At 45.1% G+C, this 21,053-nt stretch overlaps 1 protein-coding gene across 1 annotated transcript in view; it reads left to right on the top strand.

Moving 5' to 3' along the window:
• Positions 1-21,053, top strand: part of POU6F2 (POU class 6 homeobox 2) — a 382,181-nt gene that overhangs the window by 344,265 nt on the left and 16,863 nt on the right. The window contains exon 7 of the mRNA XM_073809538.1: positions 13,853-14,059. Within this exon, the coding sequence (XP_073665639.1) occupies positions 13,853-14,059 (207 nt within the window). The remainder of the gene's footprint in view (positions 1-13,852; positions 14,060-21,053) is intronic.

Below are 21,053 nucleotides of genomic sequence, written 5' to 3'. Positions count from 1 at the left end.
GTACCAAATTTGAAGTACTAGATAAATATAAGTACATGTCACACATATTATACGTGTATATTTATATCTTATATATATATTGTTATATATACATATTATATATATATAATATGCATATACTTTGAGGGACATTTAAAATAGGAACCAGAAAACTATGAGAAACCACAACTGGAAGAGTACAGTGGCCCTCTATGCTAGCATCTATCAAAACCTGCCTGATGGGGCTTCCCTCATGGCGTAGTGGTTAAGAATCCGCCTGCCAATGCAGGGGACACAGTTCGACCCCTGGTCCAGGAAGATCGCACATGCCACGGAGCAGCTAAGCCCGTGCGCCACAACTACTGAGCCCGCGAGCCACAACTACTGAAGCCCACGTGCCTAGAGCCCATGCTCCTCAACAAGAGAAGCCACCGCAATGAGAAGCCCACGCACCACAACGAAGAGTAGCCCCCCGCTCGCTGCAACTAGAGAAAGCCCACGCGCAGCAATGAAGACCCAGCACAGCCAAAAATAAATAAAATAAAATAAATTAATTTTTTAAAAAAAGCTTAAAAAAACCCTGCCTGATGGTTGGGGTAAGAGTGCAGATTGGTCACCATGAAAATGAGGATGCAATTTTATGAGAAAGACTCATCAGCATAATTCTAATGAGTTATGGTCTTTGTCGTGACAAATGAGAAATTCAGTGGTCTCACCCTAAAGAACATTAAAAAACAACATTACTAAGAGGAAATTGAAAAAGTAATACATGGTAGAGTGATGAGGACAACTTTTTTTCTGATTGCAGGTAGATAAATATTGCATGCAAGTATCAAAATACATTTAATTTTGCCACAACACATATTCTCTTCACAAAAAGCCTATGAATCATCCTGGACTCGTGAGACTGGGTGGTGATAAACAGATGCCTCTTTAATGACACCTGGTGTGGCTTCATTCCCTCACCCCCCCTTTTCTTAGAGGCTTGTTGTTTATACTAATTTAAATTCAGCTTTACAGCCTGAATGCACTCACAGCACCAGGTGATGCTAAATGCATGCTGCACTTTCTTTTTGCTTTTTGCTTTTTCTTTTCCGGAGCAGAAAAAGGTTTATTGCTGGGCCAAGCAAGGAGAACAATGGCTTGTGCTCAAAAACCCCGAATTCCATGCAGCGCTTTCTTTTTTCTTTTTTTTTTTTTTTGGCCACACCCTGTGGCATGTGGGATCTTAGTTCCCTGACCAGGGATTGAACCTGTGCCCCCTGCATTGGGAACACAGAGTCTTAACTTCACCACCTCCCACTGCTCCAAAGAATTGGGGATAGTGGAGATCACTGGTCCCTGATTTAGGTTTTTTGCTGTCATTGCTGTAGCTCTTTTTTCTCTCATTTGGGAAGAAATATATAATAAACAGTTCATAGGTCCAGGGCTTCATTTAGGAACGTTTACTAAAGCTTCTAAGGACCAAAGCTGAGTCAAACTAAAAGGTGTGCTCCCAAGCAATAAATAACTTTAATCTGATTTAGTCACTTAATCTGGCATCAACAGGCAAAAGCAGAAATACTTCCCCACATTCTAGGTATGTTTTTGCTGGCATCAAAACTTAAAGTCTTAGGCAAAGCCTTGTAAAGGCTTATAATGTTTGTCTCTCTGCAAAATGATGACTTCACCACAGTTGTGATTCTCTCTTGCAGGGAAAAAAAAATGTTTTAGCAATTCCACAGTGTTGGCAGCTGCAAAGAAAATGAAAAAGAACTCAGTTTAATTTGTAGTCATTGGGGAATAGAGAAGAGGGATGATGAAAAGAAATGTTTCCAGTTCATCCTTAAGAATTTGTTTTCTGACACATGGAACATCCTACTGGACAAACATAATGAATATTATAACGACAATGTAAAATCTCTGAATAGATTTGGAAATTGAAGCATTAGATCATATTTATAAGCACTTTCATTTCTTCCCATTGAAAATAACAAGTTGAAACCAAAGCCGTGATGGCTTGAAGGCATTTGCTTTTGTGTGAGATGTCACAGTTGTTCCTGTTATAAATAATTACAGACTGAAATATACATTTGTTTTTATTCCAATTAGGACTCAAGAGATAGGAAAATCATAATATAGTCACAGATAAAGTGGGGGACTTTGAGAGCATGGTGGAACCCTGCAGTGAATTCACGTGCATCCTTGTGGCAGAATCAAGATGGCAGAGGTTGACTGTGATGTGGTGCTGAGGAGGAACATTGTCCTGTGAAAACTGAAGGGCATTCCCCACTGTGTGCCTGTCATTCCTACTCTGCCGTGGGAAGCGAGCAGTTTCAGTTGTGTTCTTGGGGACCAGATGTCCCGAGGGATTTTCTTCCCCCCTACCTCCCTCCACCGTAAATAACCCAGCCCTTATTAGGCCTTTTAGCTATCTTCTTTTTCTTTTTTTAAAATTTTATTTATTTATTTATTTTTGGCTGTGTTGGGTCTTCGTTTCTGTGCGAGGGCTTTCTCTAGTTGCGGCGAGTGGAGGCCACTCTTCATCGGGGTGCGCGGGCCTCTCATTGTCACAGCCTCTCGTTGTGGAACATGGGCTCCAGACGCGCAGGCTCAGTAGTTGTGGCTCATGGGCCTAGTTGCTCCGCGGCATGTGGGATCTTCCCAGCCAGGGCTCGAACCTGTGTGCCCTGCATTGGCAGGCAGATTCTCAACCACTGCGCCACCAGGGAAGCCCCTTAGCTATCTTCTTTTTCACGATCAAAGTTATTTAAAAACAAAATTTAGGATTGTCAGATATTTCTCAGACTCCCCAAATCTAGAACAGTGCCTGGCACATAATGGGCCCTCAGTAAATAGAATGTAGCGATCAAATGTTCATAATATTTGTCTTCTTCAAAAATCATTTTTAAAAACTAACACTTTTCAGGAGAATATAAGAACCTATTTCAATGAAGGGTGAATTCAGCCGTCCAATAACACATCTGAGTATGCAGTCAGTCCTCAGAAGGAGGGACCTCGGGAGATTCCCTCAAGTCATTGACAGTTACAGAAAAGAGCAGACAGGACTCCTGTCAACAGCAGGGGTTTTAGTGGTGTGTAAACGTCTGCTGTCTTGACCGTCTTCACTACTGGGAGCCTAGGCTTTCGTTTTCATTAGCAGGTTGCAGGTGCCATATTTGACGAGATATACAGAATGCTCCTATTAATCCAAAAGACAGGATCTTCATGGGTTCAGATAGCTGGATAATTCCCCAGTCTTCTACAGTGGGAATGAGAGCAGCGTGGTGTGGCCCAGTGCTGGGCACTGGGATTTGCTGAGTGAGTGGTGGGTGAGTGAGCATGTAAGTGATCAATTTGTACATGAGTAAATGCACAAATAACACGCCTAATTTTAAACCATTCAGAATAAAGCAGATAGAGACAGATAGGTTTGCCTACCTTTTCCAGGCAAAGTTGGAGTTGGGTTTTTTCCCCCTTTTGCTAGAAAACTGCATCGAAAATTCTGCCAATATGTCTGTATTATCCATTCACACAGGCATACTTTTAATATGCAAAGTATTAATATTTGTATAAACAACCAAACTCACATACTCCAAGCCTTTGGGTATATGCTAACCATATGCAATACATTTCCAAGGAGAAGACAGACATAGAAGAAAGTGGCAAGCTCTCTGTCCATTTCCAAAAAGATCTCTCCAAATTCCACTTGCTTTGCCCAAGGAGAATTGCATTCGCGGTGAGAGTCTTGCTTACTTGCGTTTTGCTGGAAGAACCTCTTTTCATTACTGAGTATTTCTTTCCAATCACAGATGAAGCCAGTCAACCTTTGGTTCCAACATCATGCCCAGTGAAACCTTGAGCTAACGTTTAGCTAAATTTAGTCTCCCCTCTTCTGTCTTCCTCATCCCACCTTCTAGCTGCATAAAAAGTAAGCAGAGCAGTAAAGGAAAAACAATGCCATAGAGAAATCAAGAACCCCTAGATAATCCAAAGCTTGCCAATATGCTGTTCAGTGTAGTAAATACATAACTCAGGTATAATTTTAAAATTTGTGTTGATGGTGGGTCCCTATACTGTGTTTAAGAAAAGGATTCATTTCCTGGGCACCGATCCCCATCCACCAGCAACTCCAGGAAAAAGCCATGCGGGCAGTTACGATGCCTCCTCACTTCTTTCTCATTTCCATGTAATATCAACTTGTATAAATTTAACTTAATCTTTTGATTATACTCTGGATCAAAGCTTTTGTTAACACTTGAGTGGGAACCCAAACAAAAGAGAAACTAGCAAATCTCACACATACAGTAAAATATTTAAGAACAGATATGATGCATCTTAAAATTTTTAATTAAAACAAAACAAATGAAAAGCACTCCCCTCTAGAGTGTTGAGTTTGCCAGATTCAGTTGTAGTATTGTTGTAGTAGGAACTGTCCACTCTTCAGAACAGGGCTACAGCTGCTAACTTCATTTTGTCAAAGGACTCGAGAAAGATTCAGGTCCAGTAAGAATGATCATTGTATCGTTGAGTTGATCCTTGCCTGGGAGGCCTGTCAGTTCCCTGAGATGTGGAGTTCCTTCCACGATGTTTACTGCTAATGGGCTGCATAACTAGGGTTCATCCTGTGCTCCATAAGCAAACTGTTCCTGTAAAACACCTTTGGAATTGACATTATTCGTCCCATCTTACATCACTGAGATCTACTAGAATCCTTTCACCCCTGCCTCGTCATTTGTAAGTGGAAAACAAAGGCATACACATTAGATTTTTTTTCTTTCTCAACAATTAAACAAAAGACTCTTTTTGCAGTGTGTTTGGGAATTTGGGGTGAGTCTTGGGTTTCATTAAAGATGAGAGAGGAAATGGAGACCCATAAAAGCACATCATTACTATACCTTGGAAATACTGCTGATTACTAATGAGGATAATCTTGCTAACATAGCTGTCAAATGACCATGTTGAAGTGGTCCTGACCCTTCTGACCTACCTTCTCCTAGGTATCGTTCACTATTTTCTCCTTTGGCGTGCACCGGCTTTCCCTGTTAGATTTGTCAGGTGTTCAAAAGCTTCAGAAGAACTTCAGCGACTAAGGCGTTTCAATAGTATCCATTTTTAAGTCTGGAAACGTCAACAATCAGTGCTATAAATAGCAGCAGCTCCTACTTCTCAGAAATAAGCCAAATTCGTAGTTTATGGGAAAATGTATATTCTGCTCACAGTTTTGAATTCTCCACCTCTGGTAGCTTGTTAAATTCTCTCCTCTTTCCTCTGTGTCCTCCTCTTGCTTCCGTTTCTCCTCTATTTTTCAAGCATCCTTAGCTAACAAAGTTGTGACACTGTGATGCACAAGATCTCCTTTTTCAGTGTTATTGATTGACCTTGATAATTAAGGTCAAGATGGTCCCCATTTGTACCTGCTTTTAAAATCAACAGATAGCAGTGGCTTAGAAAATACTCGCTGATATTCATGAATGAGGTCACGTTTAATTTAGCCAAGTTACTTAAATATAGGCCCAAAATGTTTAAATTTAAAAATGTAAAGGTCACATTTGACTTCCCTTGCACATGCAATGGTGAGTTAGCCCAGAGGAGTGGGAGACTGGGAGACATAAGTTTAAATTCCTTTATGCAGTAATTTATGATTATCAACCCCCTTCCCACATAAGTGGGGAAAGAGGGCAGAACTGTTACTTGGGGGACCTCAGCAGAGGCTCCCACTGTCCCTTTCAACCTTCCTGGTGGCCATAGGCCCTCCCCTCCTCCTGGATGAGAGCGAGGGATCTTGCCCCATGACTGCTTTTCAAGGAATACAGTCTCCTGTGGTCACTTTAAATTGCAAATAAGATGTCCAGTCCCCTGACAAAAATTAAAACTTGGAAACTAACAAATTTCGCCACCACCAGCGGTGCCAACTGGGCCTCCTTCCTGCTATTGCCACCGTGGAAAAGGGTAACCCAGTCCCTCTTTCTTCCCCTATTGGAATGTCTCTCCTTTCCTCAGCCTGCAGACTCTGTTTCTGACAGGTCAGGTTGAGGTGGGGAGAGGACAGATGGGGGGAGTAAGAATGGCCCCATTTTGCTGAGCACGATGGCTTCTGCTCTCTGGGCCGACAGGTGGCTCAAGCCAACTCTCGGGGGCATGCTCATGAGGTCTTCCCAGGCCCCGCTGGGACCTTCCAAGGGCACATCTTCCAGCTGCCCACTCCCCTCTCAGGGCTTGGTTTTCTCCAAGTCCACTCCTCAGGGCTGTCTCCGTGATGCTGTCCCAGTACCCATGGCTCAGGGGGTCCTCTGGGACAAGGATTTTAAACGGCTCCTACCCATGACAGTGAGTCCAGGGAAACACATGCATCTCACTTACATTAGGAGCGTAGCTGGTGCCAATGCACTGAAGCTCCGTTTCCTCTCTCTCTCTTCTTCCCCTGCTTCCTCTCCCTGCCTTTTTCTCTCCTCCCCTGTCAGCTCTTAAAGCCACTGCTTCTCACCTCTAGATTCTTCGGGTGTGTATACCCCAAATTGAGGAGACAGTACTTATTCAAGCGCTTTTATTAATGTTGAGCAGAGGAGAAAGCATCCCATGCCCCATCCCTGAGAGGGAGGAGGACGCGCAGAATTTCAAAAGTTCTCTTTATCTACCCTCGCCATGAGTGCCTGAGTTCTGGGATTATCTGACTGGTTTTCAGAAATGTCTTCTGTAAAAGCATGAAGATCTAGTCCCTCCTTGGGAGCGAAGCACCTATTGAATCTTGATGCCTCCACCAAAATTCCCAACTTTGCATTCTGTGACAAGACAAGAAAGATGCCACTGGTAAAGTCTTTTCATAGTGAAATTATAACATCCAGAAAAATTCAAAAAAAGCTTTTTTTCAACTTAGTGCAAAAGCCCAGGAATTACCACAAAAGCATGTAAGAAAAATGAAGGTATGAACAAACATTTATGGCATACCTCTTTGATTGTTAGAGCACCGTGTTGGGTGCTTTGCATATGTTAACTTAATTAGTCAGCACAAGAACCTTATAAAGTGTACATTATTATTTCCATTTTATTGATGAGCAGACTGAGGTTCTAAGAGGTGAAATAATTCACCAACAGTTTCCCACTAGTTAGTGGCAAAGCTTAGACTTGAACCCAGCCAGTGGGGAGATTTTTTCCTCTCTCTCTCTGTATATTTCTCTCTTAAACATTATTAAGAAAAACTACCTTTAATGGCTTTTAAGAAGCTTTTAGGGGAGAGGATTTTTTACTGTCGTTATTGCTGTTTTTACAACATCAGTTTTCATGCAGATTATCCTTCTCATAATGTGAGTCAAAGTGACATTTTAAAGATCATGACACCTCCAATTCTTTACTCATGTCTGTGAGTGTGTTTCTAAAGTTGAAGCCAAACAGTAGAGGGATCTTAATTCTAACTGACAGTGAGAAACATTGAGCAGGTGGTTATTCTCAGAGGTGGAATACTTATCTATACCCATAAAATAAGCATTAAAGCATACGCTGTAAAAAGCTCTTTCTCACAGTTACTCATTAAGAAATTGTGAGTCATCCATTTCTTGCCAGTAGGTCTAAGATAATTTGTCTCATGTCCTGGCCTTTAGTTATGCCACCTTCAGACACACCACCATTTCCTATGCCCATACCCTTGCCAGATATTATTAATCAATCAAGGCACTGTTTCTTCCTGAACCTGGAACCTCCAGAGCTCCAGGAAGCCATGGCCAGTTGATTGGTGTTGCCTGCAAGATTAAATCTGTTTGTCCTTTGTTGAGTGTCTTCCTCTAATTCAACTCTTTCATCTGCTTATCCTCATGCCTTTACTATCTCTGGTTCGGGTTCTCCAATAGAAACCCTCTAAATATTCACACTTCCATCTTGGACGCAGCTATGTGCAAGAAGGCACTAGATTGCATGTCACAAAAATAAATTTTGTTTGGGAAATGGTTGCATTCTCCTACTCTTCCTGGATCAACATCCTAATCAGAGCTGCCAACATAACTCTAAGTGAGTTTAACCTTAAACCTGGGAGCCCATGAGACTGAAATGAACGTATTATATAAAGGAGACAAAAATCCTCCCTTGGAGGAAGAGAGAACAGTGACTGTGACCAGACCAGAAAGCGAGGGGAAGGAGACTGGTGATGGCTTACTGCCAGCTCCTCGGCTCTCAGAGGCTAGAAGCTCTGTGTTCGAGAATGGACACAGTAATGCCCCGTGTGAACAAAAGCCTCTTGACCAGAAACTTGAGGTTACACAAATACTGGGCAAAGAATCGCCTCTGCTGATGGACTGAAAGCCCTGCAAAGTCACCGATTTCCAGCATTGACAGGTTTCGTCTTAAAGATATGTGCAACAGAATTACTTGTCACATTGACATCTGTAATCACATTCTCCGTGGCAGAGTTTAACAGCATGTCATAGACTATTATGACATGTGGTGCATCAGACAACTTGTCTGGTTGCCCTGGGCTTCTGTGATACCACCCTCAACTGCTGCTGATGACACCTACATGCCAGCAGTGAATAAATTCAGCACCCGTTCACCTCCATCAGTCATAAGTCGTCCCTACTGAATACCTCAACTAGACTGAGGTCCACACGGGCATCGTAATGATCACATGGTAACCCAAGGCGTTCCGTGGCTCTGAATCGCTGGGGGTTGCCACAATCACAAGGTAGTCTTTATGGTGGGTTAAATTATAATTACTCCTGAATAACGATAGCACACTGAAACATAACATAAGCCACCTTCATTCTTATGGAAATAGGGAGACGTGCTAATGAACGCTAGTAATCACTTTAGTGATTGTTTTTAGTTGCTCTTACAACACGGACTTTATTCTCCATTGCAGTTTATGCTCTTAACTCCTATAAGCAAAGAGACAAGTGAACATGAACTGCAACAACCAAATAAGTCCCCTGTCAGAGAGGCTGGAACTCTTCTAGGTAACAGATTATCATTACAATACCATCTTCCTGGTTAAAGCGTTCATCAGAGATGAATCATTACCCTCGGAGTCGGGGCAAAGACAGAGGGGATCATTGCAAACGATGCCTGTGCTATTTGCTGTGGGATTGATGGGGCAGTATCTTGACTCAAAATTTTCTAATGTTGCAACCTAGGCATAAAATAGGCCATGCTTTTTGAACTGAAGTGGAAGGCAACGAATCAAGCAACCCCTGTATGAAGGATTCATTGAAGCCTTTTGCTTCACACTTGGATGACTACAGTAGCATCCTAGCGACTGATCTCCTGGTCTGTAGTCTCTCGACACTCTAGTCCATTCTCGCCACATGGTCACATTCCCAGCTGAAACAGCTCCATTTCAGTACCCTTCCCCACGGCCCCCCTCAAAAACCATTCATCGGAATCTCTTGCCTGGAGGGAATTTGACCCTTCCAGGCCGACCTGTCACTTGCCCAATGTCTGAACCCTCTTTTGCCTGCAAACTAGTTAACTCGCCACCGCCATGTTTCTCACCTCTTGTTTGGAATGGATTCTCTGTCTTGCCAAATCCTCACCTAACCTCCAAGACCCATGTTCTGCCCCCATCTCTTCTATGAAGTCTTCCAAGCCATCCATCTTCATCTTTCTTCCTCTGAACTCACTCATTCGGACCCAGTATTTTTCTGAGCACTGACCACATGAGTAGAGAGATTTTTATCAGATAGTCCTTGCCACGCGTTTGGTGTATATCATTTCTCCGTTGGATTGTTAGAATATTTGCATGTGACGTGCCTGTCTCATTGCTCCCTCCCCTGCCCCAGTTGGATCTTCCTGGTGCCTTATATAGAGAAGGGTCTGCAGGTACCAGACTGCTCTGCCAGAGTCCTCAGCATCTCAGGAGAGCTGGAATTTGTCTTGCGTGTCCAGTGCCTGCATCCGGAGTCCCAGCGTAGTGGCCTTGTTTGCTCAGTGACATGCCCTTCCATCAGGACGTCTCCTTGCAGTAAACCCCTAGCTCTGGGAACCAGAAAATCAAACTCCAAAAGCTAGTCCCAGAACTACAAGTGTTTTAAAAGCGGCCTCTTTCTATCTTTGCCCTCAAATCGCCTTTTCAAACCTCAGTTTTGATTTCCTGATTTAGTCGCAACATGTGTAGATGCAAATATTTCCCTTGAATAGCGAAAGGCCTTTCATTTAAAATCTGAGTTTCCCAGGTCAAAGAGCCTCCCGCCTTGCTGCCTGGATTCCTCTCATTTCCTTGTTGGAAGTCAGAGTCCGAGGAGGAGTTTCCGTGCGACCTATGGAAGCGCTGAAAGGCATCGGAGCCACCTAAGCAAAATTGGCACATCTGACAAGTTTTCAACAACACAGTGTGTGACCGTCTCCACACTTGGATACGTGGGAGCAAATGAAAATGGGCGAGTTGTAAGGCATTGGGGAATATTAGAAAATTCCCCACAGAGCACTGCCACGTGTTTGACGTGCTGAGATGATGATCCCAACTCCCCTGAGAGAGGAACAAAAATGAAAAATGCTCAACTTCACGGAAGCCTTCCTGACTTTAGAATCACCCTTCCTGCCCTGCCACCTCGCAGGCACAACGTTCCTATGAAAGTGTTCCCTCCATCAGGCCGTTGCAGGTCCCTCTGGCTCTGACACTAGCGCTGTCCTGCCCTCTGTAAGTGATGCTAGGGCCCAGGAAAGAAGAGAGGAATGAAGAGAGGGGACACAAAAAGTGGCGCCATGTTTTAATGTCACCGTGCAGTATTGGCAAGTGAGGCAGCACCTGGGGAAGAGGCTGGTGAGATGTTCGCGTTTGCCTTTCTTCTTCTCTCCACCCAGAACGCAGGCAGAGCCTCTCATTACCGCCAGGTGAGCACCGACTCGTGTCAATCTTCTCGGGAGCAGGAAGCCTCGCCTGCATCACAGTGTGTTCTGTAGCTGTCAGGCGCCTTGCCTCCCTCTGAAGCCTTCTCCCAGGCTAAACACGCTGACATCCTGCCTAAAATAGAACCCGCAACCCTGCCACCTAAATGAATCCAGCTTCCTTCTGTAGGCTTTCAACTGGGCCCAATCAGGTGGAGCAGGGCTTCCCAGGCCCAAGATACGAGGAAGCCAGAGGCGATGGGTCAGCCTCTGAGCTTTCACAGTGCACTGGGGGCAAAGGGGGTTGTGTCTTTCATGGTGCAAGTGAGGAACGCGGAAGTAGCCAGCGTCAGAGTAGGACAAGGAGCCTGCTCCCCAGGCCTCCCCGCCATTGCCTGTGGGGTCACAGGAACAGCCTTTGCATCCTGGGATGCCTAATGCAAGACCAGTCATCAATAAAGTACTTACGTGCCCTGATCTATTGACGTGGACGCCTCCTGTCCTTGCGGCACGGATGGGACACGCTCATGGCCAGTGCTGCTGGGGGGACAGCGCAGGCCTGCTCAGTGAGGCTGCGGAGCTGCGGACTCCCTGCGGGACCGCTGACCACTCTCACCTAATTACTTGACCTCTATCGGCAGCCATTGACAGCTGCCGTGGAGACTAGATATTCGCACAGTTCCTTCATTAGCGCCTTCCCACAGGGGCTTTTGTGGTAGAAACACGGCCTGCTAAGTGAGGAGGGGGGCGTCTCTCCATCCTGATCTTTGGCACTGAATCCTGTGGTTTCGCAGGTCCTCTGCAGTGCCAGTTGTATCTGGAATCCAAGGGACAGCTGAGTCTGGAAACCATGCCTTCCAAAGACAGTTATTGAGAAGCTGCATTCAAAGCCCTGCTTGGGGTACTGTGGGCATAGAAAACGGTATCGTTTATAAACTTAGTCTACAATTTCCCATCTGGTGGGAAATTGCGAACAGGATGCAGGGCCTTTCCTAAGAGCAGGTGCCCTCCTGTGTCCTCCCTGTGGTAGGAGCCAGGTGACATTTAGAAAGTGAGCACATGGGGGGCCAGACCTGGACTCCAGCTCTGCCACTTGCAAACTCCTCCCTGACCCTCCACTGTCTCATCAAGTAACAAGGGGCAGGACTAGGGCCCACAGGACTGAGCTGTTGTGAGAATGTGGAATGAATGGAAACCGTATCCACGAAAGCACTTCCTAAGGCAGTATTATTAATGTGTCGCGGTGGCCCCTAGGCCAAGTCACCACAGTTCACATCTGGGAAGCGGCCCTGGAAGACGACCAGCAGAGCAGAGCTGCGTAACCACCCTGTGGTACCTGGAGGGAAAGCGTGCAACCCAAGCTCCACAGCTTTCCCCAGGAGAGTCCATGACATTGGGAAACGGAGATCACATTTTCTTTATTTACAGATCAGATTTTTGTTTTTCTCCCTAACCCAAAGCAAGCTTACAGATTAGATTTGTCCGTGTCGGTGGACAGGGACAAACGTGGTCCACAAATGTGTTCAGTGTTTCCAGATCTTATAAATGCCTCAGCTCATGCTCCCTTTCTCCGTAACATGGTGCTCGGATCCAGCCAGGCCTCTCCGCACCGTCCCTTCACGGAAGACAGAGGCTATCAGATGCAAAGGACAGCCTTCCCCTACCTGCCACAGAAGCCTTGGCCTGCTAACCTTTAGGGCCACTTTAAAACACATCATTTAAAATGCACTTTTAGGACTTCCCTGGTGGTGCAGCAGTTAAGAATCCGCCTGCCAATGCAGGGGACATGGGTTCAATCCCTGGTCCGGGAAGATCCCATATGCCACAGAGCAGCTAAGCCTGTGTGCCACAACTACTGAGCCTGTGCTCTAGAGCCCACGAGCCACAACTACTGAGCCCACACGCCACAACTACTGAAGACCATGCACCTAGGGCCCATGCTCTGCGACAAGAGAAACCATTGCAATGGGAAGCCCACACACCACAACGAAGAGTAGCCCCCGCTTGCCGCAACTAGAGAAAGCCTGCATGCAGCAATGAAGATCCAACGCAGCCAAACATTAATTAATTAATTAATGTAATTAAATCTATTTTAAAAACTAAATGAAAAATAAAATGCACTTTTAAAACATTTTCAGCCCTCGGTAGTCATTTCACCTCTATTTTGAGTTTCAAATATTCGTTTATGACCCCAGTTCTCTCCAGCCTTCAGAAAGCTTAGGCTCCTTGACAATGCTGTAGAGGAGGTGGCAGCGCTGGGAATGGACTCCTGTGTCCCTGACTCCAGGACCCAGGCTCTCAACCACTGTGAGCACCAGGGTGCTGCTGGGGCACCGTCGTCCCGCTGGGGTGTCAGGGAGCTGGCCCCCGACCTTGAGAGAGTTACAGAATGTCGGGGAAGGCAAGGAGCGATGGAAACTGCAGGGGAGACCCGAGCAAAGGAGAGGATGGAAGGGAGCACACTGTGTGTGAGGGGCCCTGTGGGGAAGGGGTGCGGCTCCCCAGCCAGACGAGGGCCTGCAGTGCGTGAGGAGTCTATCCCTTGCTTCGGAGACAGAGCAGGTATCTGTGCTACCCTGGCAGAGTTCACATGCTTCTGCCCTCACTGATGCTTGATTTTTTTTTTTTAATTTTTATTTTATATTGGAGTAAAGTTGATTTGCAGTGTTGTGCTAGATTCAAGTGTACAGCAAAGTGGTTCATATACATACACATGTATCTGTTCTTTTTCAGATTCTTTTCCCACATAGGTTATTACACAGTGTTGAGTAGAGTTCCCTGTGGTGTACAGCAGGTCCTTGTCAATTATTTTATATATAGTAGTGTGTATCTGTTCGCCCATGATTTTATTTTTATATAAGATATTTTCCCCTTCCCTCCACGCACTCGGTCCATGTGTGTTTCTCCTTCAGATGCTCATATCCTCTGCCACTTTCTTCCACACCCGCATCTCCAGATCTGTTCAAGGATTATGAACCGGCTCTCAGGGAGCCTCTGATAGAGGCCGGGGCATGAGTGGTCTTCAGGTGCATGTGCAGACCCTGAACAGAGCCCAGAACCTCACCTGTGGGCCTGTCTCTTGCAGATTATTGGGACCATTCCTCTGATGCCGAACCCGGGGCCGTCAAGCCAAGCAGCGAGCGGCACTCAGGGCCTTCAGGTGCAGCCGATCACCCCCCAGCTCCTGACCAACGCCCAGGGCCAGATCATCGCCACGGTCATCGGGAACCAGATCCTGCCAGTGATCAACACCCAGGGCATCACGCTCTCCCCCATCAAGCCCGGTCAGCAGGTAAAGGCTCCGTGTCCAGGCAGCTGTGGCTACCTGGACACCTCTCCTGGCCGCCCTTCTTCTGTTTCTTTTCAATGAAAAGTCATTTTTAAATTAGAAGATATTTAATCCCACTAATCCTAACATATCAATACTTACAAAAAGGCAAGTAGCTTTATTCTTCATTATTAGTGAATATGGGTGATAACTATTAAATAGCTGCTAATCTACAAATATGAATATATTCAATTATAACAGAGACAATGGCCTAAAATTCAACAGATATGTGTTCTTATGTATCTCTGCTTAGCTGACACTTAACTTTCAATTTTCAAAGTGGTCAAGAAGAAACCAAGACCAGTTATGTCTTAACTGTAAAGGGGAAAAAAAAAAAGTATTAAACACCAAGCAATCCCAACCTGATGCTTCTGAGAATGCTGCCTACACATTAGGGAGTGGGGGCTTCCCTGGTGGCGCAGTGGTTAAAAAAATCTGCCTGCCAATGCAGGGGACACGGGTTCGATCCCTGGTCCAGGAGGATCCCACATGTCGCGGAGCAACTAAGCTTGTGCGCCACAACTACTGAGCCTGTGCTCTAGAGCCCACAGGCCACAACTGCTGAGCCCACGTGCCACAGCTATGGAAGCCTAGAGCCCGTGCTCTGGAACAAGAGAAGCCACTGCAATGAGAAGCCCGCGCACCACAATAAAGACTAGCCCCCGCTCGCTGCAACTAGAGAAAGCCCGTGTGCAGCGGTGAAGGCCCAACACAGCCAAAAATAAATTAATTAATTAATTTTAAAAAAGTAATTATCTTTAAAAAAAAAATTAGGGAAAGAAAAATAGGAAGTTCCAACTGGTAGAATTTCATTAAAACCATGACAATCCAGTTCATTTTTTCCATTCAAATATCAATCAAGCACTTTCCTGTATGTTATACTAGAAGCTGGGTACACAGCTCTGAATAAGAGAGACGTGGTCCCTGACCTCATGGAACTTCTGATTAATTCAACAAACCTTTTTTGATAACCCACTCTACAGCAGGCCCCTGCTTAATAAGAAACAGGGGTAAAAGAGTGACGCTTTCTGGTCTTAAAGGAGCTTGTAGAGGACACAGGTACATGAGCACAGTCCCTCTGTGCAATAAAACAATGTCCTGGGACCTCCCTGGCGGTCCAGTGGTTAGGACTCTGTGCTTCCACTGCAGGGGGCCCGGGTTCGATCCACTGCAGGGGGCCCGGTAAGGGGATTAAGATCCCATAAGCCATGCAGTATGGCCATAAATAAGTAAGTAAATAAATAAATAAACAAGCAAATAAATAAATAAACCAGAATGTGCTGTAACAGGACAGATGCGCACAAAGTTTAGTATCATCACAGAGATGGGAGTGACCAACTTTGTCTAGCGAGTTTTGAGTCCTCACAGAGAAAATGGTTTGGAACTGAGTCTTGATGGTTGAGTAGGAGTCAACCAGGTAGATGATGGGTCAACAACATTCCAGGCAGTGGAACCAGCAGGCACAGAAGCAGGGAAACGTGAAGGAGGACGGAGTGTTGAGAAACAGAAGGAAGGTTCCTGTGATTGGAATGTAGAGGAAGTCTGAGGACAGGCATGGAAGGGGCTTCATATTCAAACTGAAAAGGATGGGCTTTGTCCCTGTGTGATTTGAACACATTACACATCATCTTTGTGCCTTGGTTTTCTCATCTGTAAAATGGGGAAATGCCAGCACCTACCTCACACAGCAGTTGGGAGGCCTCTCTTACTCCTGCTGGTTCTCGCTCTGAATCTAAACCACTGCCTGGGGAGCCACGGTCCCCACCACCCTCTTCTTCCTCAGCTTCCTCTCAGGCAGTGGGACGACAGTCCCTGACGAATGTATCGTGAGGACTTCCACCCTCACGCCTTGCCCCCGTCTCTCAGCTGTTTTCTTTCTTTTACTATTTACAAGATTCCATTGTATTCTCTACCTTCTAAATAGTTCCCCCAAGGGACTTCCCTGGCGGTCCAGTGGTTAAGACTCCGCGCTCCCAATGCAGGGGGTGCAGGTTCGATCCCCGGTTGGGGAACTAAGATCCCGCATGTCACGTGGTCAATAAATAAATAAATAAATCGTTCCCCCAAATAAGGCAAGATTCTCCATGTTTCACTGGCTTTTTAATGCCTAGTTCCGTCTGTTCAAACTTATGTTCAAAATTATCTCTGGGGGTGGAAATGAGAAGATCAACCTTTTTTCATACAATCTGCTAAGAACTGTTTTCTGTCAGCAAAGCCAAGTTGTAAATTGCCAAGAAGATGAGGATTATTTAGATATCCACAACATTTAATACAAAGTAGCTCTCACTCTCACCTTGAATTTCTAAGGAGGGTGTGTGGGTGATAGACCATCGCTGTTACATAAGATGACAGCTCTAGATTTGGGGTAGTACAGTTTCCATCCAGAAGGACCTAACCAAGAAACGGCAAGTAAGAGGTGGGTGTGGTGTCACTCCTCAAATCGTCGCCCACAATCAACATCATGAATCCATTTCCACAGTCTCTCCCGTGAGCACAGATGCACCTCAGAAGCTTCCTCACAGCACCTGTTGGCCCCTGGAACGAAACCTCATTACCATGGTGGGAACGTCTCATCCTCTGAAGGTCTAATCACCATCGTCCTTGTCACTGTAGAATCAGACATCTAGCAACTGGGAAGAAACAGCCAGCCTCTAGGGGATGTGCCTTGCACCTCCAACTCGTGTCACTTACAACCAGCCTCCCAGAGAGCAAGACTCAACTTGCACGTATAGAAGCGTGCATCTCTCATATATGTACGTGCTGAGAGGAAACGTGTGCACGGCTGAAAAGAGTGACATGCAGACCTTCCTGAATCCTCAAGTCGTGGCAGAGGCCCATGGGCCCATCCCGTTGTTCAAGGCATGTGCCAGTGGTCTATCCAAGTACCAGAAAGATCAAGGGAACCGTTGAGGAAGCTGGTGAGAAATGTCAGGAAAATTGCAGCAATTAGATGAATGACTATTACTGTTTCTTGGCATCAGCTCTGATTGAAACACCTTGGAATGTGTAGTAAAGTTAACAAGTTGGGTGAATCGACAGGAAATGCTCAAGTCTGAGTCCCAGATATAAAAGTGGGGGTTCTGAGGAGAATGGATCATAAAATGCCCAGAGTCCAAAAGTAAAAAGCTCACAACTGGAGGTATAAGGATAGTGGTCTTCAATTTTTTTCTTTAAATATTACCCTTTACATTGAAGAAGTATAATATGGACAGCCACTAAAAAATAAAGGATTTCTATCGTACAGTAGAGAAGTTTCTCAGTTTATTTTTTTCATGTGATTTATGACAAATGCTTGATCTCACAAGAGCATAGCTCCAACAGTAAAATATGTCATAAATTACAGGAGCAGAGAGTTCCCTAACTCATACTCAGAGGTCCAGTTTTATGGAGTGAAGTACAGAGCTCTTGGGCCAGACGACATGGGGTGATTTGTTTTAATTTAATAAAAGTAATTGCATCTTTAATTTTTACACCTGCCTGCCACTAATTAGAAGAGCCTGAATAAAATCTGAGTGAAGAGTCAACCAGTCTTGATGATGACTTATTCCAGTGATGAAAGATTGAGAACCTGCAACGTTATCATCTGAAATACAAACAGTATTTTTTTTTTAATATATACCAGGATCTGATAGCCCTAGATATCACATCAGAGATCCTTGGTGAGCAATGCAAGACAATAAGAGTGAGAAAAGGACTAGATAAAAATGAGAGACAGAGAGAGAGAGGGGAGTATCTTTCTGTGCATGAAACAAATTACTTAATACAGAATAGTTGGCGGGAGCTCAACTATTCCCTCCATGGGACTCTGCAGCTTCAAAAGTCAGAGTCACCCAGGTGCCCGGGGTTTGCTCTTACTATCCTGTGACTGTGAATTAATGATTTCTTCATGAGCAGCACAGACATCATTTTGTGTATATTTATTCTTCCTCTGACTAAATCCCAACAAAAGTTAATGGGAGGGGTTTTTTTTTAGTGTCATTAAGGAAATAGAGACATTTGAAAGGGAAAATGTTCTAATTTGTAAAATCAAAGCATTGAAATTTTTCAAAATTTAAATACCGTAGCTGTAATGCTTGGAGACTACCACCCATGAAGGCACTCAATTGTTCTTCAAACTGTAATCTTGATGCCAATAGGAAGACAAAGCAAAGTGGTTTATTTCACCTAGCTCTCTAAAATGCCATATGATTCTCCAAATCCATCCATTTTTTTCAAGTAAAAAAAACGTACTCACTTCCCTGTTTTTCCCCAGCCCTTACCTGAATCAGTAGTCCCCAGTTTTTTTTTGGAGTTCCCCAGAATGAGACACACACGAGTCATTTCCACCCACAAGGGATCTAAAATAGCGTAGGGGTTTCCTGGACGGATGAAACGTGTGTCAGTGACCCCAATACAAAACAGATCTTTGACCTTCCAGCCACATATCTGGGCGTCTCACCTCTATGGTCTCCCCTTATCGCCCCCTGCTGAGCTCAGCTGACACGGGGCAGGCTCCCTGCACACCCTGTGCCCCTGGCCTGGAATGCCTCTCCCACCTCCTGTGTCTGGGAAGCTCCTGACACTGTCCCTCTGCCCAGGATCCCTCCTTTGTGAAGCTTGCCTGTGTCATTCCCTCACCTCTGACTTCCCCTTGCTCCGTTCACTGTCATCAACCTGTACTGTCACTATGAGTCTGTACCTGAAAGGAGGCTGAGACCAGACTGATTCAGCCTTGCTCAGGACCCCGCCCATGCTGGGTGCTCCGTCCGTCATGTTCAAATTTAATTGTTGCCAAAGCATAGTGTTTCCTTGTCCGGGACGCCGGATCCCAGAGCCACGCTCCCAGGAGAGTGCAGCCCAGGCCCTGCTGTGGCTTTCCAATTCTGTGTCTTCTGCATTTTCCAGTATGTTCCAAATGAGCACCTGCCGGCAGCCTGGGGATACCTTCCACATAGCGCTGTCTTCTCTAGTTCTCTTTTCTCTCTGTTAAGCCCTTCCTCTGCACTAAGATCTGACTCCTGTCCCATCCCTGTCCCTGCTGAGCCCTGCTCGTGTGTCCCAAGCTTGCATGATGACTGCCTTGGCCTTTGCTGCCTGTGTCTGGGCATCGGCCCCGAATGCTGCTCAGGTTCTGATTCTCCTCACTTCCTCACATCCTCATGGTGGCTGGAGGAGTGACACTGTTCTCAGTTCTCTTTCCTGAGACCATTAGAGCTTCTGCCATACCTACTCCCCTGCAGGCAGGAGGGGCCTATGATGGAGCCTTACACCTGGGGCTCTGCTTCCTGCTTATAGCCTCAAGAGATGCTTCAGAGCCATGGAACTGAGCCAGAGGAAACCCAGTATGTCTCCTAAACTCTGCCAGAAGGATAACTCCCTCCATACTTTTCTAAACTTCCTGCAGAGATAACTAAAATCTCCCTTGGGTATCATGTCTAGAAAATTTTTGATAACTGAAATCTCTAGATTTAAATGTCTAGAACATGATACCCAAGGGAGATGGTAGTTATCAAAATCTTTCAAAATTTTAGTCCTCAAAATTTTTCAAGTTAGATTGTCCTGAGGTCAACCCTGAATCTTTCAGCAAATGTGACACCTGTGCAGTTGTCCTGTCCACGGTAGAATGAACTCCTCAATGACACTCAGGTATTCTTTATGCCCTCCTAATTAGTAAAGGTTCTTATTGAACTCGGGCTCGGGCTTCTCTTGTCTAGACATAGTAAGTCCACTTTCTTTACCTTTTGTGTAGGAGAAGCTCCATCCAAAACCTTGGGTGGTCCCTCAACCAGCAACATTACCTTCACCTGGGAACTTGTTAGAAACGCAAATTCTTGAGGCCCACCCTGGACCTACTGCACCAGACACTGTGGGGATGGGGCCCAGGGCTCTGTATTTTAACAGCCCTCCAGGTGATTCTGAAAGCCCTGAATCTTGAGAACCACTGATTTCATTTCTCTGCCAGCTATTATAAGGGACCCAGTACACAGAAAAATGCCAGCCATTGCAGAGAAGGAGGGAGAATCATGATGTCTTCCTGCACACTCTGGCTTCTTCTGCTAGAGCCCGCGGGGTTATACTCATTTTCTCCATAGCACCACAAGGGGGCTTTAGCTGGGGGTTCGTTATGCCTCCCTGAGATATTTATAAAAGCCCAGGTCTCCTCCATTTTGCCTCTGTGTGTTTGGACAGTTTCTCCTCCCTCCCCCATCAAATGAATTTCTCTATATTTAATCCCATTTGAATTTTACTGTTTATGTGGACTGACTTTTCCGTCTCCTCTATCACATTCTGGTTCTGCATTTTATCCCATTTTCCACCCCCACTTGTTTTTATGTCAATCGTGAATTTAATTAGAAGATGCTTTATTCCAGAAACTAAAATATTATTAAGGATATAGTGTGTTACACATAGAAGGTATATGAGGAGCAGTGGCACAGACGATCAAGAAGGACTTCAAAGTGTGCCTGTATCTATTTTTGTTGAATATGTTAAACATCTCCAGCAGTACCAACTAACACAAACAAAGCATCGAAGGCAGCCTGTGAGAGGCAGCAGAAGTATAAAGCTTTTCAGACTCAATCCTGTGCCTCCCTGTTTCTCATTGACTGTGTGGGATGGGCATCGTCCTCTCCTTCCTTCTCTGGATAAAGCAAAGCCCCAGGCTAACATGAACTGCCCCTTCACTTTCCTCTTGTGTGGACTCTCCGTGCTCTCAGCCAGTATTAATCTGCTAGAAATGCCATAACCATAAAATCTTGATTTTTGACAACTAAGAACCTTTCAGAATTTTTATTGGTTCTGAAGTGTCTGGTTGAACTCTGGAGGGTAAGCAGGACCCCAGTGTCCTAAAACATGCTTATTTTCTTTGGAAGAAATACATCTTTCCTAGATTCTTAGATATCTTAGATTCATCTCTCTAACTATGTAGACATAGAACAAACCCCTAAAAGATCTATTTTACTTTCTTCTAGAATTCCTT

The sequence above is a fragment of the Tursiops truncatus genome, chromosome 9, assembly GCF_011762595.2.
Source record: "Tursiops truncatus isolate mTurTru1 chromosome 9, mTurTru1.mat.Y, whole genome shotgun sequence".
Taxonomy (NCBI): Eukaryota; Metazoa; Chordata; class Mammalia; order Artiodactyla; family Delphinidae; genus Tursiops; species Tursiops truncatus.
This window is presented reverse-complemented; position numbering and strand designations above follow the sequence as displayed.